General features: G+C 47.1%; 1 protein-coding gene and 1 long non-coding RNA gene across 7 annotated transcripts in view; one reads left to right on the forward strand and one right to left on the reverse strand.

The window, feature by feature from the left end:
- Positions 1–795: 795 nt before the first annotated feature.
- Positions 796–26534, forward strand: LOC123626526. Of its 2 annotated transcripts, none has more exons than XR_006730893.1 (4): positions 796–1032; positions 1985–2145; positions 21119–21250; positions 26504–26534. It is a non-coding gene; the product is annotated as an uncharacterized LOC123626526 (long non-coding RNA). The 2 variants fall into 2 exon arrangements; XR_006730892.1 differs by lacking the exon at positions 26504–26534 and adding an exon at positions 23143–23453.
- FBXO16 (F-box protein 16) overlaps positions 17869–27713 on the reverse strand; it is a 36323-nt gene continuing 26478 nt past the window's right edge. The window contains exons 8-9 of one of the 5 annotated variants that reach the window (XM_045535561.1): positions 18732–18757; positions 18114–18243 (exon numbers count right to left, since the gene is read on the reverse strand). In XM_045535561.1, the coding sequence (XP_045391517.1) occupies positions 18234–18243; positions 18732–18757 (36 nt within the window). In that variant the 3' untranslated portion in view covers positions 18114–18233. Of the gene's footprint in view, positions 18244–18727; positions 18758–26185; positions 26946–27713 lie in introns of those variants that run through there. The other 4 variants (XR_006730891.1, XM_045535560.1, XM_045535563.1 and 1 more) reach the window with 4 other exon arrangements.

Genomic DNA, 27713 nt, shown 5'->3' on the forward strand with positions numbered 1-27713 from the left:
AGACTAAAATCAACTTATGTGTATAACTGTAGTCCCATAAACTATATGACGATACTGCAGTCGAATCGTTTCCTAGATTAAGAAAAGTGGCAGAGACCCACTGAGGGATCCAGACATCAGACATCCATAAGGCAGCGATCCCCGATCCCTAGAACACTAGTGTGTGTGTGTGTGTGTGTGTGTGTGTGTGTGTGTGTGTGTGTGTGTATGTGTGTGTGTCGGGGGCAGGGAGGGCTGGAGGAGGAGGGAGCACCGAGCAGGCCAGGAATTTTTATAAAATGGGATAATGAAAACCCAACATGGGTCAGTCCAAGGCGTCTCTAGCCCGACCCTTCCAGGACCGCGGCAGCCCCTCTCCGGCCCGCGGCGCCCCCGCCCCACTTCCGGCTCCGGAGGCTCGGTGCTCCGGCTCCGCGTTTTCGCCCTCGCCCTCGCGCCCTCCCGTTAAAGCTCCCCCACCTGGAGTAAACAGGCAGCCCGAGCCGGCGGCCAGGAGGACCCGCCCCTTCGCCCCGTTTCCTGCGCCAGCCCCTGGCAACAGGCCCCGCCCTTCGCGACAGGCCCCGCCCCGCGCAGCCCGCCCTCCGCCCTCGCCGCGTCCGCCCGCCCGCGCCTGCGGCTCGGCCCCGTGCCGAGTGCCCGGCCCGCCCCCGAGCCTGCTCCCCGCGGACCCCCGGCCGGCCCCGCCCGCGCGCCCCGAGCCCGCGCCGAGGGAGGATGCGTGGCGCGCACGTGACTCGTGTTGTGGGCGGGGCCTGCGCCGGGGTGGCGGGAGGGCGGGGCCGGGCCTGGCCGCCTCAGGCTCCGGGAGCCCGTGGGGTCCCGGCTCTGCGTCCCCGCCCCCTCGGTCCCGCGGGGCCTGGCTCTGCCCGGTCTTTGACTTTGCCGCCGGGGCAGCTTCCCCGGACGCAGCCTCCGCGCTGCCGGGCCGCGAGGCTCCCTCCTCTAATCCCTAATCCCCCACTTGGCAGCGCCTCTTCCCGAAGTTTCCTGCCTGTGTCCACAGACGCGACGCCCCCTCGAGCCCCGAACGTACGTATTCCTGGGGCGCGAACACGCCGCTTCCCGCCTCCGCACACGGGCCTGCCTTGTCCGGGCTCCGCACACCTTGGCCTGCCCGCGTGGAGCTCACCTGGCCCGGCGCCCTCCCCTCTCTGTAGGGCTGGGGAAACCCGAGGTTCAGAAAGATGGAAGGATATAGATCTAAACATACATTGGCCGTACAGCAGTCCCGATCCCAGGTTTTATCCAAGAGAAATTAAAACGTATGGCCACACTAAGACTTACACAAGAATGTTCACAGCATCTTTAATCATAATAGCCATTAAATGAAATGTCCATCAACAGGACAGTGAATAAACAAATGGCAATATACCCATACAATGGGACACTAATCACCGATAAAAAGGAACAAACTATTGATACAAACACTGTTTTGGAGGAGCCTCAAAAGTATTAGCCATGTGAAAAAAGCCAGACGACTACAATGATTCCATTTCTGTGAAATTCCAGAAAAGACAAAAAACTATACTGGCAGCAAGCAGATCAGAGGTTGCCAGGGGACAGGGATGGACGGAAGGAATTGACTAGGAAGGGGCACGAGTGAATTTTGGGGGGTGATGGAACTGTATTTTATCTTGATTGTTGTGATGGTTGCAAGGCTGTGTACACTTGGTCAGAATTCACTGAAGTGTGCACTAAAACTGGTAACTTGTTCTTTTATGTAAATTATTCCTGAATTAAACTGATCCTTTAAGAAAAGAAAAGAAAGGTGGAAGGATTTCCTAGATCTGAACTAAGACCCAGAACTCAGACCCCCTGTAGCCAGGGGCTGCTCTCCACCCTGATCCCTTCCTGCAGTTCAGGGTCAGATGATGACCTTGAAACTGGTAGCTCCCAGCCTTTGTCATTCAGTTGACACATTCCAGATCTCTCCCCTAGCCCCAGGGAAAATGCCCATTGCCTTCTTTATGTCTGTCTCAAGGTAGCTCCAGGAAATAGAACTGGCAGAAAGAATAGATGGAGAACTTTCACTGAACCTTCACTACAAGAGAGGCAGTAGTTTGACGTAGAGGTTAAGCGTGAACTGTGGAGCCAGACTGCCTGGATTCCAACCCAGCTTCTCCACCTAACTTGCTATCTTGGGTGAGTCTTTTGCCTTGTCTCTGCCTCTGGTTCCTCATTTGTAAACCAAAGATGATGATAGACTATCGCACAGAGATGTTGCTCGGATTAAATGAGTGAATGCAGGTAAAGAGTGCAGACAGCACGTGGCTTCTAGTAAAGCAATCAAAGAAATCACTCTGTGCCAGCCACCTTGCTATGTTCTTACCATTCCTACCACTCTTCCTGATCCCTCCATTACATACTGCAGCCAGGCTCAGCGTTAGAGGACGGATTTCAAGGTTGCTGGCAGAGAGTGAATGGAAGGGCAGAGGGCAGGGTAGCTGTATCGACTGGGGCATCCTCAGGTTGAGTGTAGCACAGCGGACTTCTAAACCAAGGGTATAATCCTTCTGTGCAAATGAAAGAAGTAAAAAGAAGAAACCAGGGGGCCATCGTGTGTGGCATCAACCACCTGTGGTAGGGAGGACAGAGGTGTGCATGGTAGGGTGCTGGAATGGAAAAAGATGGGGTTCAGAGCATGAAGTCAGTCATGGGGCCAGACAGTGGAGTGGACAGACAAAGCAACTACTAGACAGAATGTTAGACAGATACTCCTGATCTTTTAGCTCCTGACCCACAAGTGAGTATGTGCACCAGGTCCTTCCTTGTACTGCATGTTTTTTGAGAGCCACCACTGTTCGGTTTGCCTTTGTTCATCCTTTAGCACCTAGCTCAGTGCTTTTGAGTGTAAGTGATCAACAGATATTTGAATGTTTGTTAAATGAGATTTTGTATGTATCAGGAGGCTGGGCGCTTTGGAGAGAGAGGGTCCTAATCCTAACTCTCTCTCTTCAGAGTTAAAGGAAGCAGGGAAAGATATTTGCCTAGGGTTATACAGCAACTTAGAAACAGAAGCCAAATCTCTGCTTTCAACCTGATGTTATTTCCATGACACCGCACTGTACTTACAATGCAGTTAGAAGGAAAAGCAAACGCCCTAAAACTCACAGAACTACATGAGGCAGTATGTGGTTAAGACCTGAATGGTACAAATGGTGGGTGTGGTAGGAGTTGTGTGGATCACCTAGGGGCTGGGATCGGGCAGAAAATGCTCACTGCAAGAGAGGGCTTGAACCGCGCCCCCGAAGGATGGGTAGGATTGGGGACCTAAGGAAAGAGAGTGAGGTCCTGAGAATGGAAGTAGCTTTCTGCTGAGGCCACAGCGGATGTATTTATAAGGGTCAATGAAGACAAGTTGGGCTAAAGAGAGGTTTGGCTTGGCTTGTGCTGAGACAAAATGTTGGAGGATTTGGGGAAATTTCAAGTGCCAGGGGAAGGAATTTCCACCTTAGTCTCTGGGTAACGGGGAACCCCTGAAAATAGACACAGCTAGGAACTCAACCAAGACAAGACACCAGGCAAAGATCTGCCAAGGCGGTCTGATTTGCATCTTTTGCAGACAGTTGCTTGCCATATATGTGCATTTACTGAATTTACCCACACACAAAGGAAACTCTCAGCTAGCTTGTCTATATTTATTTCACGTCCATCTACACATGATATTTGTGTGGGAGCCGAGGAAGGAGAGGGAGATTAATGCAGTTGGTGTGCCTGCTCTAGACCAGGCACTTTCACCTGTGGTATCTCATTTAATCCTCACAGTCTTGTGAAGTGTGGGTAAATTGCCTCAGGAACTCCCAAAGGTGGTAAGTAGCTTTCCCAGATCATAGAGCTAGGAAGTGGTGAAGCCAGAATTCAAACTCAGCTTTGATACCAAAGCCCTCTCCAATCGCTTGGGGAGCTTTAACCTTCCAATGAGAAGATATAGGACTTGGGTCCCACTGCCAGGTTCCTTGCAACAGTCAAGTGTGGGGAGGACCCACTAGGCTCCCATTTCTAGGAGTGCTGTCCCAGCCCTGGTTTTCTGTTCTTATCTGTAGGAAAAAGAAATCCCCATTTTGTGTCTTTGGAGTCAAAGCTGGGTTTGAATTCCATCTCCACTACTTATAGCTGGTCACAGAGGCCAATGAAGAGAATGACCCAGAAGCTCCAGGGCTCCTCACTTGCATAGGCCCTTTGTAATCCCTTTACCCAGTTTCAAATCCCTGATTTTACATTATTTTCCTTAAAGAGGGCTCCAACAATTGCATAAGGTTCAGACTTCGTAAAATGTAAATCTGCCTGGAGTGGATGACCTCCATCAAGTTAATTTCTGAGACTTATTTTCTTCATCTGAATAAAATCATCCTGGACTCTGGTATCTAGTTGACACGTAGCACCCAGCCAGGATGCTGAAGTAACTTGAAGAACCTGATCTTACCTAGCCTTACGCCTAAGGCAAAGGTTCATAGGGCCTGTAGGCCAAAAGAAATACCTAAGGGATTATTAAGTTAGTTCCAAACAATTTAGTATTTATGTCTTAACAATTTAGTAGTTGTTTGCAAAACAACACATATAAATTGAAAGAAATTGATATTTTAATTTTTTTCTTAAATAATTGCAATTTTTTTTTTTTTTGAGACAGGGTCTCACTCTGTCACCCAGGCTGGAGTGCAATGGCATAATCATAGCTCACTGCAGCCTCAAACTCCAGGATTCAAACTGCAGTTGCTTTCTAATGGAATGTATGTACCTGTTGAGCACTGCACAATTTCTCACACATTTGAATCAGATTGTATACAATCACCCATATTTCCTATTCCCCATCAATTTTCACACATACTGCTTGCTTTTTAATATAGTATCACCAAAACTTAACTCCGTAAAGATAGAATGTCATCAAAAGGAATGTAATGCAATCTAATGCCAAAACTGAATTTCTTTTAATTAATAGTTTGTGCAGTGTGACAGATATCAGATACCGCTGTGTTCGCCTCAAAAATTTAAAATATCCTGAAGTGCCCCTGTGAATTTGCTGCAGCATTCTAGGGCCCTTTGGCACACAATCTGGGAAACATGGACTTAAGGAAACTGTTGGAGGCTATTTCAGGAGACAACCAGAGGGCAGCACGGTTCTCTCCAGTAGGATGGAAGAGTAGACTGTGTGTCCTTGTTCACAGTCTTGCCACCCTGTCATGGCTCACCTGTCCACAGGAAATCTTCCTGAAGTCTCTCTTCCTAGTACCTGTTGCCACCCTGGGTTTTGGCTATTTACATAACATTAGCAAAGCAAAAAATAATGGTGGGTTCTTAGGAGGCCTGGGCTTGAGTCCCAGATCTGCCACTTGGGAGGTGTTACACCTTGGCCCTAACCTCCTTTTTCCAGAGTCTCTTCCAACTTTAAATGTCTGCGAATCTATGCATCTACTCTCAAGCTTTCTCCTAAGAGGCCAAAGTTTTAAATGCGCTTGATTTTAACTTAGCCTCATCAGAGTGAGAGAGAAAGAAATGTTTCTTGTGTTGTACCCATTCTGCATGCTAGGCGGCTGGGGAATGTGACATCTTTAAATCAGAGAAAAATCCGTTTTCACATCAAGTGAATTTCTGAAAAGAAAGAAGAACAAGCAACAACATAAAGCTCTCTACAAGGGGTGCTTGTATATGGGGTGCTGGAAATGTTTCCTGATCTGAATGCCAGCAACTGGGTGTGTTCAGTTTGGGAAACTTTACCAAAGCGTACCATTGTCATACGTGCATTTCTCTGTATGTAAATTACACTTTAAGTTTTTACAAAGGGCAGGAAAGCAAATTGCAGAATTGGAACAATCTAGAAATCATATCAACACAAAACAATATTTTTTTAAAAAACCTGACAATGAATTTTAAAGGTATGAATATGCTATATGCATGTGCTAATGTTTTAAAATAAATTTTAACTAATTTGAAGAAAACAATAAAATAAGGCTCTTGCCAGATGTAAGGAAGCTTTAAGACTCGGGCCAGCAGGGGGAGGTTCGTGCCCTCTGCAGGCTGTATTCCGGTTTCTTTGAAGGTTTCTCCTTTGTACTGCTCTGTCCCTGTCATGCTGCAAGGGGTCAGATGCTTAGCCAATGCCAATCCATAAACAGGACAGTTTATCAGGACAGTTTGCAGAGTTAATACAGGCAAAATCCACATTGCTCAAGAATCCCCTGCCTGGCCAAGCAACCATTCTGCATAGCCAAGACACACAGAGCTCTGCCTGGCCTACTCCCCTTGCTGTGTTATCTGCTCCTATCAGCAATGCTTACTCAGGAGGGCCCAGAGCCAAAGAAACAGCCAGTGACCAGAGGCTGCTTGTTTTACAAGAAAGAGCACTGTCTTAGCTTTGGTGACACAACTAGCTGAGTGACCAGAACAAATCCTCTGTAAAATGGTGAATAGACAGTGGATAAAGTCCTTTCTAGCCTGATAATTCAATCATTTCCTGATTTAATGATCCTAGGAGGATGGATAATAGTCTTAAGGAAACCTGAAAGAAGAGGTAGAAAACAAGCTCACCCTGGGAAGAATAAAGTAGTCTTCAAAAATGTCACAAGGCCAGTGGCCCAGATGGGAGACGCCAGGCAGACACCCGAATATAACCGACTTCAAAGATAAAGGCAAAACAGGACGCTCCAGCTGCAGCCGGTAGTGAGCTGAATTTATGGGGCTGGGGAGACAGGCCAGCTTAAGGGATAGAGTATGGGAAAACCATGAGATGGCAAATTTGCAGCCAAATAGAAGTAAACGTGAAAAGTAGCTGTCACTATTTTTTAATCCCATCAGAGCTATGCTCTCTGATTGCATCGACATGGTACACAAAGGTTTAAAATATAAGAAAATGTGCAGCTTTACTCAGATTCACTTTCCACAGGAATAAAGGGAGAAAGGTGAAAGAAAACAACACATGTTGCTAGTTACAGAGCATGAGGACATCAGACAAGCCTCTCTGAGTCTCAGTTTCCTCATCTGTAAAGTGAGGGCCATAACAGCACCTTCCTCAAAGGGCTGTTAAGACCTGACACTCACGAGCGTGCAGGCTTGTGTGCAGTAGAGTGACTGTCACTGTTTATTCTTACGATGCAATGCCGGAGCTCTAGAAAGTCTCTTCCATACTGTCAGCCACTCAGAGAATAAATTCTTCTGGAACCATGATTTGCCAGAGTCCTGCATGGAGAGGCAGTCATGGGCCAATTTTCCAGGGGATTCTTAATGGGAATAATTATTTAACACTTAAGCTTTGATTTCTTATGGGACCCGGCCCCATGGGAGCCCCACCTGTTATTAGCAGGCTGAGCCCCTGGGGGAACACACTGAAGGAGCCTCCTTGGGGCACACAGGGCTCTAGGGGAGAGACTTCTGCTGATTCTTCTAATTCTTTAAGGTACCAGTTGGGTGGTATTGTTTTTAAGCTTGAGGGGAATAGAAAATGATGGGGGAGCCTGAGCCAGAGAGCTTGTCTCTACAAAAGATATTAACAGAAAAATCAGCCGGGTGTGATGGTGCATGCCTATAGTTTCATCTACTCAGGAGGCTGAGGCAGGAGGATTCCTTGAGCCCAGGAGTTTGAGGTTGCTGTGAGCTATGATGACAGCACTGCACTCTAGCCCAGGCCACAGAGCAAGACCCTGTCTCAAAAAAAAAAAAGGAAGATGGTGGGGAAACTGAAGAACAAGAACTGGCCGAAGTTCCCATAGTCTGAATGTCTGGATCCAGAAGGCTCTGCAATTTCTTTACATTTTTAGTGAAGGGAGGAAGGTAGAGCAAAGGTTTGGACAGTGAGACAGTGTTACCTAGTCAAGAGCAGGTGTCTTTCCCTGGTCTATATCCGTAGGTTTAGTAAGACTGGCCTTTCACTCAGCCAGACTGGAAATATAAATTAGTAACAGTCCTTCTGGAAAACAATTTGACACTAAGAATAAAGAACTTTACAAATATTTGTATCCTTTGATCCTTTAAAAAAATGAAAACGGTCATATTTTGGTACCAGCTGTACGATGTTAGCATAGAACCATTAAACATGTTTATGATGTGTCTAAGGAAGTGGGAACTGTTTATAAGATACTAAATACAAAAAACAAGACACTGAATGACTTGCACAGAACTATCAAGTACGTAAAGCGAAATATACGTAGCAAAATGTGAAGAAGTATCCCGATATGTAGTGTTTGTTCCTAGGTGGCGGAATTACGAGTGGTTTTGGGGGGGGCAAGGGGAGTCTAATTACGTATACTCTTCTGTATTTGCCCGTTTATACACTAAGCACATACTACTTTGATTATAAGGTGGAGGACGGAAGTTGAAAACGATCTCAAATCTGCTCGATTCCTTCCCAATTCTTGGCATCAGGTTAATGTGCTCCTGGCCCCCTCTTAAAAGTTTTTACGCAGGGCCCTTCTGGCCGACGCGCGGGCTGCCGCGAGGAAGGTTCGCGAGGCCGCGGGGCTGTTGGAGCGCGTGTGTCCTCGGCCTTGCCGGGCCGGCCGCCCCCGCGCAGCGCGGGGCGAGTTACTGGAAGGGCCGCGTTCCGTCCCCTCCCCCGGGCCCGCCGCTTGGACCTGGGCTGCGGCCGGCGGAAGCGCCCGGGCTCGGGGGGGGGGGGGGGGGGGGGGGGGGGGCGGCCCCTCCCCGCCAGCTCAGCCCGGCCGCGGGGGCGGCGGCAGGGACGTGCCGGGGCCCACGGAGGCCTCCCCGCGCCAGCCCCCGCGGAGGAGGGCGCCCCCGGCTGCCCAGGCCCGCTCCCTGCGCAGCGGGCGGAGCGAGCGAGGAGGCCGCGATCGCGTCGGCTGCTCCATCAGCCCCTTTGTCCCAGAGTCGTGCCGGCCAGCGGATCGAAATCGCGTCGCCGAGCCGAGCGTGCGCCCTGGCGTCGGTGCGGACGGCCGGGGAGGCTGCCCAGCCTGGCCCCTGGCGCTGCCTGCCCGCGGACCCTGCAGGAGCCGGGCCCGGAGGCGCCGCAGCACCGGGCTGCACACAGGGTTCCTCCGGGCGCGGGGCTCATCCTCATCCGGCCCCCGCCCCCTCCGTCCTCCCTGTCTTTCCGCCTCAACTTCTTTCCTCCAGTGCCGCTGCCTTTCCAAGGCTAAGTCTGATGCACCAAAGGGCTTGAACCCGTCCATTGCCTCCATCTGTAAGTCCATCCCTCCCCACTATCCACTACACTCTGCCAATCAAATTTTCCCTCCACTTTGCCACTGGGACGAGATACCACCCCTCTCTCACTGTCACCAAGAAATATTCCCAAGGCAAGGATAGTTGACTTTTGCTCCATCACACTGGGCCAGGTGCGTAATTTTCAGGGTCCAGTGCAAAATGAAAGTGCAGGGTCTCTTGCTGAAAGATTAAGAATTTCACGATAGCGACAGCAGAGCTTAAGTTAAACCAAGCCTGGAACCCTTCTAAGCGCCTGGCCAGCACATTTTCCTGAAGCCCACGCCCTAACGGATGTTTGTTGAATGAATAAAGAAACAATTTATCTCGTTATTGTGGCTCGTTATTGGAAGCAGGGGTCTTCTATTGGTCACCCTCTCCTTTAACGTCACAGCATTGGCATGGTTGACTCCTTTCCTTGTAAAGCTCTCTTTTCCTTTGGCTTCTGCGACATTGCACCATTGGATTTCCCACTCTCTGCTGCGTTCCTCTAACTCTTGTGCTGGCTTCCCTTTCTTCTACATGGCATTTGGGAGTGTTCCCAAAGATTAGGTCCTCAGTTCCTCTTTTTCTTCCCAATTCCTTTGGAGAGACTGTCCTCCCTGTTTCAGTCACCACCTGTGTGCATGTACCGCCCCAGCCTCTATCTCCAATCCAGATTTCCCTCCCAAGCCCTAGTCTTGACTTTTCTAATTCTTGGGCATCCTGGCAACTGAAACGTAAAAAGTAAAAAATTAAATGTACATTAAATGTTCATCTCCTTCCTTTGCTTTTCCTCCTTCCCTCCCTCCCTTCCTTCTCCAGCAAAAAATAAACCAAGCCCGGGACACTTCTAAGTGTAGGATGCTGTGCAGCTGTACAGGTGGATCATTCATGAAGCCAACCTTGCCAGCACCTTTCAGAGTGTTTCCTGGCAAATACTGCAGTGATCAGAAAGGGGGTTGAAGTATAATAACTTCACTGTGGAGAAACACGGCAGACACCACCTCAAATCATGACAGTTAACAGCACAGGTAATGAGATGAATTGACGTTGTGTACCGCCTGATAAAACACAATGAGAAGTGACTGTCACTTCTGTGATGGTCCTGTCAAAGACACATCACCTGGGTCTCATCGTGAGGACACACCAGACAAACCCAAATTGAGGGACAGCCTGCAGAATGGCTCTAGCTTGAAGGCGACTCAGCAGGACGACAGTGGTGCCATGTGTGACCCCATCGGATAGCTCTGCTATGAGGGACGTTATTGAGACCACAGGCGAGACTTAAACGAGTCTCTGGGCAAAGGGAACATGGACAGGGCGTTATTTCGTACTATTCTTTCAGTGTAACTGTCCTGTAAATTTGAAATTATTTCAGAGTAAAAAGAAAAGATAAAATTTACCGTTACAAACCCCCCTCCACACCAGCTTTCCCTCTAGACTTCCGTTAAGAGCCATGACATCCTCTCAGTCACCCAAGCTGAAGCACTTCGGGAGCATCTTGGATTCCTGTCCCTTCCCCACCACCCTAACTCTCACTAAGTCCGTCAACTCTTCTTTGTGACATGTCTCTCACATAGCTGCCTTTTTAACTAAACCTCCAACTTTTAAAAAAATTACCTACCTCACATAATCATTTTAAGGAGTGTCTGCGAAAAGAATTCGTGTAACATAAAGTACTGTGTAAACATAAGGTCTTATTGCTCCATCTCAAGTCAGGATTACTGCTGTTTACTGCTGAGATCTCCTATCTGGTCTTCCTGTCTCGTTGCTCCCTTGACCAGCCCATCCTGTATACTGTTAGCAGAGTAATCTGCCTGAAAGCACCCGTCTATCCTTTTGGGGCCTTGCTTCCCACGGTCAGGCCTTCCTCCACGTTACCTGGGAAGACTGTGTTCTGAGAGCTGAACCAAGGTGGTCTGACCCCGTCTCAGATAACCACGACCTTTCCCCAATCCGTAGAGAAAAGTTAATGGATAGAACTTCCTCAGCTTGTATTTTTTCCCATGTGTACTTGTTTTTCCATAGTAGTAAGAATCTGAACTTTTATCTGCTGTCATTATTAGATGACAAAATGAATTAACAAGCAGCAAATAAACAATAAAGATTTGGCAACAGCATATCATATTTACTTCAATAATTTGGTTTTCTCATGGGCATGGGCTGATTAATTGTATAGTCATTTTCTTTCTTTTGTTTTTGAGACAGGGTCTTGCTCTGTTGCCCAGGCTGGAGTGCAGTGGCACTATCATAACTCACTGCAGCCTTGAATTCCTGGGCTCAAGTGATCCTCCTGCCTAAGCGTTATGAGTCACTAGGATTACAGGCACACACCAGCACACCTGGGCTAATTTTTAATAAAAATTTTTTTGTAGAGATGGGATCTTGCTGTGTTGCCCAGGCTGGTCTTGAACTCCTGGCTTCAAGCGATCCTTCCACCTCAGCCTCCCAAAGGTCATTTTCTTTCTTAAAAAGTGTTGTGTTTTTTGATGATGGAATGAAATATATCAAAATTCCATCATGAACAAGTTAGAGAAAACATTGCACTCAGTAAATACCCTGGCCTCTTATTTACAGTTTTCCCAACCTTCTCACTACTACTCACTTTAATTTCAGAAAAAGTTGTCTAATCTCTGTTCCTTTTTGCTTTTTAATTTTTTTGCTTTGTTGCCCGCCACCCTCCAGATCCCCAAGTGTGGCCCCTCAATGGAATCCAAAATCCCTTCTAATAAAGGGATTTGTTCTGTAGAATTTGGATTGAATCAAAAGTCAAAAGGCCACACTCAAGGATCCAGAAGGGTATATATGGCCCCAAGGCCACAGGTTCCTCACCCCTAACTGGAACTGTCTCTGCTCACGCCTGTCTATAGAAACCTCCCCAACCTTAAACAACCAAATCAACTCTGTGCTTGGTGAAAACTTCAAAAACCATGACAACTCTCTCCTAACTCAGAGCATTTAATGTTTCTGCCAGTCATCATTACTTAATCAAGTATTGCATGCAGGTTCTCATTTGGTTGTGTTGAACTATATTTAACTCATTTTCCTATCACTTGTCAATGCAGTGACACCACCTTTCTGAAATTACATTGAAAGCAAAGAATTCATGTTTTGTAGTAAGAGACTAAAATAAGATTGAAAAGCTAGGCTGGGCGCGGTGGCTCATGCCTGTAATCCTAGCACTCTGGGAGGCCGAGGCGGGTGGATCGTTTGAGCTCAGGAGTTCGAGACCGAGACCAGCCTGAGCAAGAGCGAGACCCCCGTCTCTACTAAAAAAATACAAAGAAATTATCTGGACAACTAAAAATATATATAAAAAATTAGCCGAGCATGGTGGCGCATGCCTGTAGTCCCAGCTACTCGGGAGGCTGAGGCAGGAGGATTGCTTGAGCCCAGGAATTTGAAGTTGCTGTGAGCTAGGCTGACCCCACCGCACTCTAGCCCAGGCAACAGTGAGACTGTCTCAAAAAAAAAAGAAAAGCTGTTGGAGAACTTTGATGGTTAGGAGTTCAGACTTTGTTTTGTAGGATAGTATTGCTTACAAACTTTAATGTACCTACAAATCACCGAAGATCTTATTAAAAATGCAAATTCCAGGCCAGGTGTGGTGGTTCATGCCTGTAATCCTAGCACTCTGGGAGGCCAAGTGGGAGGTTTGCTTAAGGTCAGGAGTTCAAGACCAGCCTGAGCAAGTGTGAGACCCCCCCCTCCGCCCCCGCCCCGCCATCTCTACTAAAAGAAAAAGAAAAAAAATTAGCCAAGCATGGTGTCAACTAGCCTGTAGTACCAGCTACTCAGGAGGCTGAGGCAGGAGGATGACTAGGGCCCAGGAGTTTGAGGTTGCAGTGAGCTATGATGATGCCACTGCACTCTAGCCCAGGCGACAGAGCGAAACTTTGTCTTAAAAAAAAAAAAATGCAGATTCTGGATATAAGGGCCATCTGGCTGCAACATCTGTCACCCTGTTGATTCAGCTGATCTGGCTGGCTGGGCGGGTGTCCCTTTCCTCACCACTCCATGTGTGTCCCTCCTGAAGCTGTGTGCTCTATTGAAGAGAACGACTTTCCCTGATAGAGGAGGACTGATCTTCGGTCAAGGGCATGTGAGCAGCTGTGCTCCCCTGAACCTCCAAACAAGCTCTCAAAAATGCAGATTCTGATTCATTAGGCTTGGGATTACAACCAAGATTCTACATTTCTAATATGTACCCACTTGATGCCAATGCTATTGGTCCAGGAAACACTCAAGAGCAAGGCTATTAAAGATATATATATTATATTATATATATTTTATATATATTATATACATCTTTAAGTAGGGCAGTGACTTAGAAAATTAACAAAATGATCAAAGAGTAAAACTTCAATATTTTATAAAAATCTGCAAGTCACTCATATAATATTCTGAAAAATCTGTCAGATTTTATTTTCTCTGTTTAGCAACATGCAGCAGTTGTACGTAGAGTATTACCACCAGGCTTCCAAAGTCTCCGCTAGACCCTTTATAGATCCTTGGGAATCATCTTGGAGTCTACTTTCTTCCTTGACCCACCCACAAACCCCCACCCCATTGTTTTTGTCACCAAGGCCCAGCATTTTAATACATCCATTTCTTTCTTTCTTTTTTTTAGAGATAGGATCTTGCTCTGTGGCCCAGGCTGCAGTGCAGGGGCATGATCATAGCTCACTGTAGCCTCAAACTCCTGGGCTCAAGCGATTCTCCTGCCTCAGTCTCCTGAGAAGCTGAGACTACAGGAGCAAGCCGCTACACCTGGTTAATTTTTTAAATTTTTGTAGAGATGGCGGTTTGTGTGTTGGGGGCGGGGGTGGGGTTCTCACTATGTTGCTCAGGCTGGTCTTGAACTCCTGGCTTCAAGTGATCCTCCTGTTTTGGCCTTGCAAAGTGCTGGGATTACAGGTGTGAGCCACCACAGTCAGCCCCATCCATTTCTTTTAATCATTAGGGCCACTGTCCTTAATCTCGTCCCTGAGTTTTTTCTGCAGTGTCTTAACTGATACACCTACCTACAGTGGTTACTCATATCTATCCTGTATACCACTAATCTTCCAAAAATGCTTCTTTTATCATACCACTTCTCCACCACACCTGGCTACTTTTTAAAATTTTTTTGTAGAGGGTGGGTCTTGCTATGTTGCGCAGGCTGTTCCTTCCATTGTTAAATGTACAGCTCAGCAGCGTTAAGTACATTCACATTGTTGTGCAACCATCACCCCCATCCATCTCTAGAACTTTCTCATCTTCCCAAACTGAAACTCTGTCCCCATTAAACACTAACTCCTCATCCTCCTTCTCCCCCCAGCCCCTGGCAACCCCCATTCTACTTTCTCTATGAAATCAACTACTCTAGGGACCTCATATAAGTGGAATTATACTGCATTTGTCCTGTTGTGACTGGCTTCTTTCACTTAGCATAGTGTCCACAAGCTTCATCCAAGATTGTGGCATGAGTCACAATTTCCTTCGTTTTTATGGTGGGACAATATTCCACTGTGTGTATAGAACACGTTTTGTTTATTGACTCATCTGTCAGTGGATGCGCGGGCTGCTTCCATCTCTTGGCTGTTGTGAATGATGCTGCAATGAACGCGGGTGTGCGAATACCTGTTCGAATTCCTGCTTTAGGTTCTCTGGGGCGTAGACCCACAAGTGGAATCTCTGGATCATGTGGCAATTGTATGTCTAATTTTTTGAGAAACCATCACACTGTTTCCCACAGCAGCCGTGCGATTTTACATCCCATCAGCAATGCATGAGGATTTTGATTTTTCCACGTCCTTGACAGCTTGTTTTCTGTGTGGCTTGTTTGTCATTATAATCGCCATCCTAATGGGTGTAAAGTGGTTGGTTACTTTTTAGAATATGTGTTTCTTCATTAAGACTGTTTTTCAAAAACCGAGTCCCGAGTGCAATAAATGAGTAGTTCCCTAAGGGTGTTGGTATATGTATTCAAAATTCCCCAAAGCTCCTCCCCGATAGTGGGGAAAACAAAACTTCAGACATGTTTGAATTTTTCAGACAGACCCGAGGGGCAGGAGCTTCCTGAACTCCGATAAGAGGGGAGGGCGCGCCCTCTAGTGTCCTTTCTCTGCTAGTGCCAGTGGCTAAAGAAGCCCGCTGAGATGCACGTTACCAATGACAGTGTTACCGTCAAACGCCAATCATGTGCCTACTGCATAAAAGAAAATGTGGAAATCTGGAGCGAGTGAAACTGGGATCCTTCAAAGAATTCCCAATCTAGAGGGGGAATAAGGTACATGCAGAAATAACTAGTAGCAGACAGACTGAGCAAAAGGGCCAGAGCACAGCATGAATATGGAAGGATCAAGGCTTCCAAGGAGACATAAGTAGAGATTTACATCAACATGTACACCTGGCTGGTTAAGAAATAGCTCGAGATGTTACTGGGTTTTTTCTGTGCTTTTGTTTGTTTGTTTAAATATGGCTCTAGCTCCAGCTTGTCTGGTCCTGGGAGGGCAGCCTCCACGTAGGGACCATGCAGTCTAGCTGTCATGTTCCTGAACCCCTTAGAGGGAGGCCCTGGGAACCTATCTGCTTCCCTTTATCCTGTGGAGCGCCCTCCCCATCGCTGTCTATCTCCTTATTTCATCTCCTGACACACCCTCTTCCCTAAACTGGCTGTTGGCAGGGACGCTGCCTCCATAGCGTCCCCTGTCCCAGATGCCTGCAAAGATAATTATATAGGTCCTCTGATTTTAGGATTTTGCACATATAATCAGCACATGGACAAGTTACAAAGGATTAAGAAAGTGCCTTGCAATCCCAGTCCCCTGGAAGCAGCTGTTAGCTGGCCTCTTAGAATCCTGAGGCAGGTGACACTCCTGTCCCTTGGGCTGTGCCCTTGTCTACTGGTGCTAACCTCTCTTCCTGGGAGCACAAATGCTCAGTGAAGCTGGAATCGAGGCATGGCAGCAGATGTGAAGAAACATCCAATCGGGTAGAAACTAGTGTTCACTGGGGAAGCCGCCAGGTGGAAATGGCAATTCTTTGGAATCAAACACATCTGGGCTGAAATTCCAGTCCTGCTTTGTAGCTGTGGCCACTTTCGGCACACTACTTTATGCCGAATTCTGCACCTATAAAATGAGGATAACAATGCCTACCCACCCACTCGATTAAACAAGATCCACTATAAAAACAGTTTAGGGGCCAGGCGCAGTGGCTCACGCCTGTAATCCCAGCACCTTGGGAGGCTGAGGTGGGAGGATTGCTTGAGGCCAGGAGTTCAAGATCAGTCTGTGCAACATGGTGAGAGCCCCATCTCTAAAAAAATTTTTTTTAGAAAAATTAGGCATGTTGCTATGCACCTATAGTCCTAGCTACTCAGGAGGCTGAAGCAGGAGGATCGATTGAGCCCAGGAGTTTGAGGCTTCAGTGAGCTATGGTAGTGCCACTGCACTCCAGCCTGGGCGACAGAGTGAGACTTTGTCTCTAAGAAAAAGAAATTTAGGGGAATATCTAGTTTAATAAATAATGATCGCCTTCCCCTCATCCCCCAAACCTCCTCCTTGTCCTGAAGTTCCTGTAAGTCTCACGGCTCTGCCTGGGACCCTGGGCCAGCTGAACAGCAACTGGGCTTACTTGTAAGTCGACAGGAGCTACGGAAGCAGAAGAATAGCTCTTTGTTGGCTGGTGCAGGGTGGTGTGGGGAAGGTATTTCCAAACCATCCTAATTACTTCCAAGACTCTTTCCAGTTGCCCAAGCCAGAAAACTGGGAGTCATTCTGGATTTCTCCTCTCTCGCCGCCTACCTCGAAGTTTCTCAGTTCTGAGGATATTCCACACCCCTCTCGTTCTCTCCGCCCCACTCCACCGCTCTAGTCAAGTCACCCTCTCCTCTTCCCTGGAAAACTGCAGTGCCTCCCTAAGTGGTCCACAGTGTTGTCCCTCTTCTTAATTCTCCGGAAGCCAGAGCCCTCTCTGAAGGCAAGTCCTAGCAAGTCACTCTCCTATTCACAGTCCTGTGGTTGCTCAACTGCCTTTAAGATAAAGTCTGAGCTCCCTAGCACAGCGTGGCTTCCCACTGGGCTCCTGGCGGCCTTTCCAGCTTTCCCTCTCCAGCCCTGCCACACCCAGCCCTGCTCCTCTGGGCTGCGGCTGGCTGTGTTGGACGGTTGACAGTCCCAAGGATCACTCACAGTGACTGAAGGCTTTCCTGGATGTGGATCTTGTGGTGCTAAAGCCAGGATGGTTCTGGGTAAGCCGGGAGGTTCCTCACCCTGGTTTTGCCTTAGGTCTCTGCCTATCTTATTCCTCCCTCTGGACCGCTCCCCCTTGCGTGCCCCCCTCCTATTTACTACTAAATACGACTCGTCCTGGCTTCTGCTTGGACAGCACTTCTGCGGGTCTTTAGAGAGGTATTAGGGTTAAATGAGGCCATTGGGGTGGACCCTAATCCAGTATGACTGGGGTCCTTATAAGAAGCAGTTAGGACACAGACACACAGGGGGACAACCGTCTGAGGACACAGGGAGAAGATGTCGCCTACAAGCCGAGGAGAGAGGCCTTGGGAGGAACCAGCCCTGCTGACACCCTGACCTTGGACTTCCCGCCTCCAGAGCTGTGAGGAGACAAACAGCGGTTGTTGAAGCTGCCCGGTCTGTGGTGCAGCCCTGGCAAACAGAACTTCATGGAACTGCTCACGTAGCCCTGGGAGTGTGCCATCTGTGTCCTTCTGGGACCTGCCTCACCCACCTGATGCCACCAGTGGAGCCATCCTCTGTCCCCTCATCAACCTGCTGGTGTCCGTCACCGTATCTCCAAGTTAGTAAATCCGTCAACATTTATGCCATGAAATCCTTTTTACTGCAGTGCTGCAGGACTCACTTTCGCACTAAGGTACTTAAACTGAAAGAGCATCTGGCAGAGGAGCCCGGTACAACGCAGCTCCGGGCCCTGCAGAGCCTCTCGCCATTTCTATGCGCGTCCGTCCACGTCGTGACGCCCAGAGTGTCTGTGAAGATGCCGCGTGAGCATTTCCGCGGCGGCGGGGAGTCCCACCGACTGGGGAGCAGGCCAGGCCAGAGGAGCTGGGACTTTCAGCCGGGAGCTGCAACTTAGGGACATCTGGGGGGGAAAAGGAAGCATTAGAGTGAGAGTTATTACAACAGCGAAGGAAGCTATCTAGTGAAACTTGTTTAATGATATAAAACAGTTTTATAGAATCCCAGGGCTGATGGGACTTACTGAGACTCCCCGATTTCCCTCCCCTCCACCCTATGCAGTCTCCACCCCACGCTGCGAATAATAAGTTCTTTTGTCTCCCAAGTGCTCTCACAGACGTTATTCCATTTGAACCTCGAGAAAATCATCCGAGGTAGGTAGGAAGATATTACCAAGCTCCGTTTTACAAATAAATGAAACGGAGGAACAGGCAGTTTAGCGACAGCCCAAGTTCACACAGCTAAAATGTGTCGCTGCTGGCCCGGAGACAGGATTCTTAGGCCAGCGGGATGCTGGGTTGGTCCCCGTGTTTGACACTCTACTCATCCGCACATGCACACAATCCCCCCACAAAGGCAGTGCCACGGGTCGGCATCCCAACCGAAACTCACAGTGGGGAAGGATTTCTCCTCGACATCTGGCCGTGAGCAGGAAAGGGAGAGAATGGGGAGAGGAAGAGAAAGAAATAATCTGAGCTGAGCTTGCAGGGAGAGAGCGTGATGCACTCATTAAAGTCTGCCCTTATCTTGGGTCCAGCTGTGCGGAGAGAGACATAGGGGATTCGGCAGAACACAGATACCGTGGCCTCCCCTGAGCATGGTGCCTGCCTGTCACGCCGTCGCCAGCTGGCAAGTCGTGGGAGTCCTATCAGATCACTGTGATGCCGCGGCGGGTGTATTTGCAACACACAGGGTTTCTACAAATCTGGGAAAATCCTACTTTAGACTTTGATTGGCTTGGAAGTGGCATCAGCCAGTCACATCTCTCCCGTCCTCCTCTCCAGCTGACGAGGTCCCTCGTTATTCCGCAAGGATGCCCACTCCTGCGGAGGTGCTCTTTGTGGTCCTCCCTTAGATCTAACCTGTCCTTCAAGGCCCACCTGCCCCAAGAAGCTTGCATGTCTCAGTCCTGAGGAATTTCTCCAGTGGGATTCCTGAAGCCGTCACGGTTGGGCCCTCTGACTTGACAGTGGACGCCTGCTCCTAGGCATTAGCAGGCATTTCTGAGTGTGAGTCTTTGTCCTCTGATGAGACTGACTGCAAGCTCCCTGCGAGCAAAGCTGGAATCTTGTACTTCCTGGAATCGACAGGTGCCTGCCTATGGTAGGTCCAGACATGTCTGTTGATATTTCCGGGAAAGAGTGTGCAAAAGAGGGGTTAATATGCACATTCTTTCCTTGGTAAATTTTAAATTTTCTAATGATAAATAAAATAAAAATTTTTAAAAAAAGAAAAAAAGGGAGGTGGTTAAAGTGGCAAGTTGTTAGCATTGAAGAGGAAAAGGGAGAAGAGAGGGGAGTAAGTAATCTTCCCTCTGGAGTTTTCAGTGTTGAAGATCCCCGGCGAGTAAGCATTTTCAGTGTTGTTTCAAGATCAGCATAAGGTAAGAGAATAAGTAGGAATGTGCCTTTGTGCTCTTTTAGTAACAACGAAGAGAAAGTAATACCTGTTGAAGGAAGAAAAAGTCTAGCTCTCTGACATACAAGAATGGGCTCGTCACATCTCACCTGTAACAGTTTCAAATTTAATCCTATTGCTGTGCAGCGCTTATCTGTCACTACATTTGAGGAGCCCCTTTCTCCCGAATCCCCGGGCGGTTCACAGGCCCAGGCAGGCTGCTCACAACCCTCCTTTTTCACTGTGGCAGGTCGCAGGGCCTCCCCCTGCTCTCCGCCCCTCTCGGTAGTTGTCACCGCCCATCCAGACCGTTGGGTTTCTCTTCCTCCAAGATGGGCTCCAGGAAGGTGGTCTCCTTCCGGCCACCCTTCCTTGTTGTCCCGGAAAACAAGCTCATGGACCCTCTTCATTTTAAGACTTTACTGTCCATCCTTACCAGAGAAAAGACAAGATTTAAGGGGACAACATGGGGGTGTTATATAAAAGGGCAAAAATCTTACAGTCCTGGATCTCGGTCTATAGCATCTGACTACTTGGTTGAAATGATAGCTAGAAATTTCTTTTATACCAGTGTTGGGGGTCACCAAACCTTCTCCTGCCTAGTGATCTTTGCTACCTTGCTGTGAATCCATCCCCACCTCCTTCCCCCAGAAAGGGCCATCTTCTCAGCATATAGACTTAACGACAAGGAGCATCTTAGGATAACCGAACCCTAACGTCGAGCGGTTTATTTAACTTCTGAGCAGCTCGAGACTGAGCAAGGCATATTTCACTACGCCTCTACCCTGCATGGGATCTTCCCTAAAGGGCATTTTCCTGTGGCTCCTCAGTGATCTTTTCCCCCTCTTTTAAAATATTTAAGTATTTTTTTTCATTTTTGAATAGGTTACCTTTCTATAATACATAGTTTAATATTCAAGAGATACAAAAGGTTCAGTGAAAAACCTCCCCCTGCCTCCTCCCCTAACCTCCCCGTTCCCTTCCTCAAGAGCAACCAAGATTACCAGGTTTTTGTGTCTCCTTCCAGAGACGTTGTATATATATGCAAGCAAATGTACACATAAAATGCAAATACGTTGTCCCCTCTCCTTTCCCACACAATTGGTAGCAAACTAGAAACACCATCACTTTTTGCTCAGTTTATATGTGAGAGTATATGCATGGTGTGTGTGTGTGGGTGTGTGTGTGGGTGTGTGTGTGGGTGTGTGTGTGATTGCCACAAAGCAGTACACGAAGAGCTTCCTCAGTCTTTCAACGGTTGTACAATGGCACATTTACAGATGAACCATATAGATAGGTATTTTGGGTGTTTTCAATATCTTACTCCTATAAGCAATGGTGATATAATGATCTTTACAAATGTGCATGTCTCTCTGCTGTAGCCGTTTGTTTCTGGAGGGCCAATGATGCCGACAGCCGTGCAATGTGCCAGTATTCCCAGACCGTGCTGGAGCATCATGGCGGAGCATTCCAGTCCTCAGCCTGCTCCTATGAAGAGGGAAGGATGGACCCAGGTAATTTAAATATATTTTTCTCATCTGTTGAACTTACTGTTCTTTTTTTTTTTTTTTTTTTAAGACAGGGCCTTGCTGTGTCACTGTCACCCAGGCTGGAGTACAGTGGCATGATCATAGCTTACTGCAGCTTCCAACTCCTGGGCTTAAGCAATCCTCCCACTTCAGCCTCCCAAGAAGCTGGGGCTATACAGGCATGCGCCACCACGCCTGCCTAGTTTTTAAAAATTGTTTTAGAGATGAGGTCTTGTTATGTTGCCCAGGCTGGTCTTGAACTCCTGGGCTCAAGCGATCTTCCCACCTTGGCCTCCCAAAATGCTGAGATTACAAGTGTGAGCCACCAAGCCAGGCCCTACTGCTTCCCTTTTTAAAAATCTATCCCTCAATGTTTTATTATGACTCCCAGTTGAGGGGTGATGTAAGTAATATTATATATAGATATGGATTATCGTGTTTGGAAATCATAAAATCAGAAGTTTTTTGTTCTAGTCATGTAAACACAGTTTGAACAGACCCCTGTAGATCGCCTAAGCATAGGTGGAGGGCTGAACGATGAGCGTATGGTGGAGACAAAACTCAGAGTATAGAGAAGCTGGCTGAGGAGGCCTCGCCCAGAGGGACGTCCTTCTAGGAGGAGGGCCTAAGAGGGGTGACTGCCAATGGCAGCTTCATCCAGTGGAATTGACCCTTCGTCCCCAGGATGGAGCTGCTTCATGGACATTTCCATCTAGGAATTCTGTGAGGGGGACCCCCGCTGTCTCCCATCTGCCTAGGGGCCCAGAAAGCTGCTCAGACCTGTCTGGTCACCTTCCAGGGGGCCCCTGCTTTGGTCAACACTATGAAGGGGCTGTTCCCCTGTCCTCCTAGCTTGTTCTGCTTCTGCCAGAAATAGAGGCAAAGTGTTAGGAAGAAATAATCCACACAGCTTCAAAGAAGCCACAGGTCTGTCTTTGTTCTTGGCCTATCTATCTTTTAAGTAACCTTGGGGTAATATTTTCAGCTGCCCAGGAAGACTCAAGCAACTGTAGCCAGGGTTTTGAAATTTAACTCCAAGACTATGTGCCTACATCACACAGCCATCCAAGTAGGTGAAACAAGATAGGGATGTGTTGCAAAACCTTCATAGACCATAAGGCCTGAGTGATTGTTAGCAATGATTGTGAACTCACATTTCAAAATATCCATGTCTCAGAAAATTGGCTTCCAGTACAGTTGTGGTGAGATACCATATTACTAAATGCTACACACACACACACGCACACACACATACACACATGCTACATACATACGTATATATTTTAAACCCCAGTAGTAACAATGCTTAAAACATATCATAACTAATATACATATGGAAATATCATATAATTCACATAGTTCTTCTCTTGTAGATGCTGAATAGAAGCTAATCAGTGTCAAATATTTTGTCTTTAACTCTCAATAAAAACAAATAGCCATTTGGCACCTGTCTAAATGTTCAGCAGAAGAGAAGCAGGTAGAATCATTGCAGTTGGATGTACCAGGGTAATTTATTACGTGCAGCCTGATAAAACCAGAGGCAACAAGATGGAACAAGTAACTAAGTGAGCTCTCTTAGAGGCAGAGGAGAAATGCCAGGACTCTAAGTCGTGGTCCCTCCTGCGAGTTAGTTTTGCCCCCAGGATTTGTAGCAAGCAGGACTTCTCTTCTCTTAGGTGTCAAAAAATGAACAGCCACCAAGATTGTGGTTCTTAAGCAGTGGCGTGCACAGAGCGCAGAATTCATGGCGCCGAGTTCCACACCCGTGCACTCTGCAGTCCGGGGCGCGGAGTGAAACAGCCCCGGTGGGGAGTACACGCGTGGGAGTATGCACAGGCACCGGGCTACTCTGAGGTCGGTGCTTGTGTTTCATGCAGCCATTGATGCAACCATGGCTTACTCCGTGGAAACCAAGACAAAGAAAAGACAAAGGAGAAAGAAACAGAAAGCTTGCGGGGAGGTCAAGGTAAAAGTGAGAAGGAGAATCTTGTTCCACAGTTTGGAGCCTCCTGCCAGTGCGATCCAGCTGCCTGGCGAGTCCCTCCTGCCTCTGCTGACCGTCAGATTTCTCTCATCCTTCCTGTGGTCCCAGGTGATGATCTACTATGATTTTTACTGCTGCTGCTACTGCTGTTACCACCGCTAGCTACCATCTCCTGAACGCTTACTTTGAGCTAGGTTCTGTGCTAAATGCTCCACTAATTCCATTTCACAGATGACGAAACAGCGCCTCGGAGAGGTTCAATGACTTGGCCAAAATCACCAAGTGACTAAAATAGTGGTACATTGCCATTGAACCTGGACTGTTTGAGTCCCAGTCTGTGTCCTTAAACAGCAAAATAAAAAATAAGATTATATAGAATGGGGGCAGAACAAAAACATGTTTTAAGTACACATTATATACCATGTATTTAGTCCTGACAAGAATCCTGCCAGGTAGGTATCACTATTCCCATTTTACAGATGAAGAAACCGAGGCTTAGGGAGGTTAAGTAACTTATTCCAAGTCATATTGTTTAGTACGTGAACCCGGGTCTGTCTGACTGCAAAGCTCATATTCTTTCTTGTTCTTGCCAAATGGAATTCCCAGGAATTTCATTGGTTGAATGAAATAATTAAAAATCTCTTCCAGCCAGGCGCAGTGGCTCACGTCTGTAATCCCAGCACTTTGGGAGACCAAGGTGGGAGGATTGCTGGAGCCTAGGAGTTTGAGACCAGCTTGGGCAACAGAGCAAATCCTTTTCTCTATAAAAAATAGAAAAATTAGCCCGGTGTAGTGGCACAAACCTGTAGTCCCAACTACTCAGAAGGCTGAGGCAGGAGGATTGCTTGGGCAGGAGTTTGAGGTTGCAGTGAGCTGTGATGATGCCACTGAACTCTAGCTCAGGTGACAGAGCAAGCAAGACCCTGTCTCCAAAAAAAAAAAAAAAAAAAAAATCTCTTCCTATGGATATTTTTGGTTTTTTGCATTCAAACCAAACAGATGTTATAAAACAAACACCTGGGGAGTTCATCAGCATTTGATGAGAAGTCTAGTAAAGATCACCTGCAGGTATACCACTGCATTAACTCTGTTTTGTAAATTCTTCTGATTTAGTTAATTATGTTTTCTAAAGTTCAAAGAAAAAGATGGGAGAGGAGACAGAAACTAGTTTTTATTGGCTTAAAATTAGGATTCACAAATGTAATGAATTTATTTTTTTGGTATTCTGTGTGAAGTCACATTAGTCACAGCTGTGTTCTTCAGGTGTCAGGAGAGTGAGGGATGTGAACGCCTAGAAACCTGTGGGGGGCTCCACAGGCCCAGAATGTAGCCTGGTATAAACTTTAAAGAAATGGTAATTCAAACTCTAATTTAATTTTTTTATTTTAGAGACAGGGTCTTGCTCTGTCACCTCAAACTCCTGGGCTCAGGTGATCCTCCTGTCCCAGCTTCCTGAATAGCTGGGATTATTGGCACGTGCCACCATGTCCGGCTAATTTTTAATTTTTTTGTAGACATAGGGTCTTGCTATGCTGCCCAAGCTGGTCTCAAACTCCTGGCCTCAAGTGATCCTTCCAACTCAGACTCTTAAAGTGCTGAGATTACAGGCATGAGCCACTGCACCTGGCTGAAACTCTTATTTTATAAATGGGAAAACGAAAACTCCAGGCGGTTGAATGACTACTGGTTAACAGTAGAGTTGAAACTAGAAGCATGGTTTCCTGATTCTTAAACCATTGTTCTTTCCACAAGATGATCCCGGAATCACTTTAGAGCATATTCCCTTTTTTTCCTCTTTTGACCCAGGGAGGAAAAAAAAGTGAGAAAGATTAAAGAAGCATTTAAAAAAAATGAGGTTATCCCTGTAAAGTTATCTGAAGGTAATTTCAGAGGCTGGAATTAGCAGAGCACAGGAAAAGATAAGGTCTAATCTAAGGCAATTAGAGTAAGCAGGCGATTAAAGACTTTTGTTACTTGGATTTAGGTGAATGCTCTGAAACAGTGAGCTTTTAGAGAAGGCCCTAGAAAGTGAGGACTTCTAACTGCCATGTAAAAGTTCAGGGTGAGACAAAAGGTATTTGGTTTTATACTTAGTAGGGGAAAAAAAACCTGAAACAAGATGTCACCTGGGGTCCTCTTAGCCCAGTTCCAGGGCCTAGGAAACCCAGAGCCCTTCACCGTGTTTTTTGTGAGTTGTTCCTAGGAGCTTTTGTTTTCTTGGCCTTTTAGGCCTCTGAGATCTTCTCGCTTCCATGTGTAAATCGAGTTGAATTTACCACAGAGATGGAAGGAGATTTTACATCCCAGTAATAGCAAATAAATTCAATTGAAACAGCTGGTATCAATACTGCCCTGGCCCCTCTGCCCTGCCTAATCTCAGCTGCTCTCCTCTCTCTTCTTCCTCCTCTCACCTTCTCCATCCCTTCCTTTCCAGGAGCAGAAACTACAAACTCTTCCTCTAATCTCCAGCCCAGCAGGTTCCCCCCCTCTGAAGTCCTGGAGCCAGGAACATCCTTCCCCTCAAGGTCTCAGCCCTCCCCACCCGCTTCTCAGATCTTTCCCTCCAGGAGACAGCTCCGTGCTTCCCCAGCCAGCATTTCAGGGTCAGCTGTTAGGATTTTAAAAAGAAGTCTTTACACAAGATTAAAAATCTTTGAAGTTGAATGAAGATGGTATCTGACTGTGCTGTGGTGTTTATATTTTTTAATTGCTTTGTTCTGTGTGGTATTTTATAACGAATAGTAACGGGGGTTTCTCGAAATTTATATAATTTTCATTTCCGTCTTTGAAATTTATAAAGCATTAGCGATCAGATCTAAGCTTTCTTCCCATCTATCATCAATCCTTCACATCAAAAAGTGGTTAGATTAAGTGGTTGTAACTAAGGCAGCACTTGGGGGTCCCTCGTATTTTCATTATTTATTTATTTGCTCATTAGCCCTGAAAATTATCACATATTGGGGTCTCCTTTAGAACTGAAAGCAGAAGAGGAAATCAGGTACCCTTCCAAGGGGGCAGGCTTTGAAAGCTGAACCCTATTAAATAATAGAAAACATCACATGCTCACAGCAATACGCGTAGATTTGAAACCATTTCCCTGAGAACATTTCTCTTTTCCGAGAGAACGCTCATATCCGAAAGCTGTAATGACAGGCAAAAAGGGAAGTGTCCCGGTGGTCTGACGGTCACGTTCCTGGAGAGGGGACCTAAGGAATATTCTTTGTGCCCTTTCACATGCCTGTGATCTTTTCCAGCCGTTTCCATTTAACGAAGCTCTGACTTCACGTGTCACACACCTGCTTTTCCGACGATGGGAGCAAGAAGGCTCCAGGTGTTCAGGTGTCAGGTAACCTCCTAGGTTTGAGGGTATGTCACTGTCATCCTTGCCTTTAGAAGGTGCTCCCTGAGTTTCTCCTGCTCACCTGTCCCTCCTGCAGTCTTCCTCCATAAACCTGTCTACACGGGGTGGGAACTTTGTGTCAGATGAATACCTGATTTTCTGCATTGGAAGCGCAGCTGGGCTGTGTCTGTCATAACAAAATGATCTCTGTGGCTGTAGTTGCCAGAGTTTTACTCTCTACTCTCCGTCAATGCCCTATTTGGATTTCCTCTTCTTTCAGGTCTGATGTGCAGCATTTCTTCATTTTCATAGTCATCTTGCGTCACTTAGGAGGTTGGTGAGGGCAAACTGTCACCCTGTGGAAAAGGGATCTTAGCCACACACAGCCTTGTAGCCAAACAGGCTTGTCATAGCCAGCACATCACAGCAATGAGCCAAAGACCACAGCACACTTCTGGGGGGTGTTTAATTATGCCTTATGCTTTTTATCAAAACTACGAAACGTAAATAGTGATTATAATTAGGATATTTACCGAAACAACACAAGTTCATTTACTAACAGCTAATCGTTCTCCACCATTGCTGAATTTACCCTGGTTTCCCTTTCAGCCTCAATTAGCACAACTTTTTAACTTTTTAATTTATAAGGAATATTTCAACTTAAGCAAATTGTGCTAGTGTTGGACAGATGGTTAACGTCCAAAGCCCTTGGGGATGGCTTCTGGTTAGCCATTGGTTTTTGCGTGTTTTAGGCAGGAGAAATGTTTGCGCTGATCATTTGTAAGCATGCATCACCATCAACTTTTATCGTCCTTCAAATTCCCTTTTCTCCCTTGGACTTCTCTTCTATTCCTCGCCCAGCAGGGGCCGGAAATCAGGCAGCAGCGTGCCATAATGGCCCATGTGCTAAGCCTCATAAAGTTATTTTTCTCAATTAATGGTTTCACTGACAATTTTACTGCTCTGCTCTAAGCGCCCTCATTCCCTTGGGCATCTGCACGCAGGTCTACGACAAGCCTCGTCCAGCCCAACAAAATCGGCCCCTCGGAATACAGACTGCACTATTTAATGAAGCTCATCTCTCTCTTTTTGGGGGGAACATAACACTTGAAAATACATTTAGA

The sequence above is a fragment of the Lemur catta genome, chromosome 22 (genome assembly GCF_020740605.2).
Source record: "Lemur catta isolate mLemCat1 chromosome 22, mLemCat1.pri, whole genome shotgun sequence".
NCBI classification, from domain to species: domain Eukaryota; kingdom Metazoa; phylum Chordata; class Mammalia; order Primates; family Lemuridae; genus Lemur; species Lemur catta.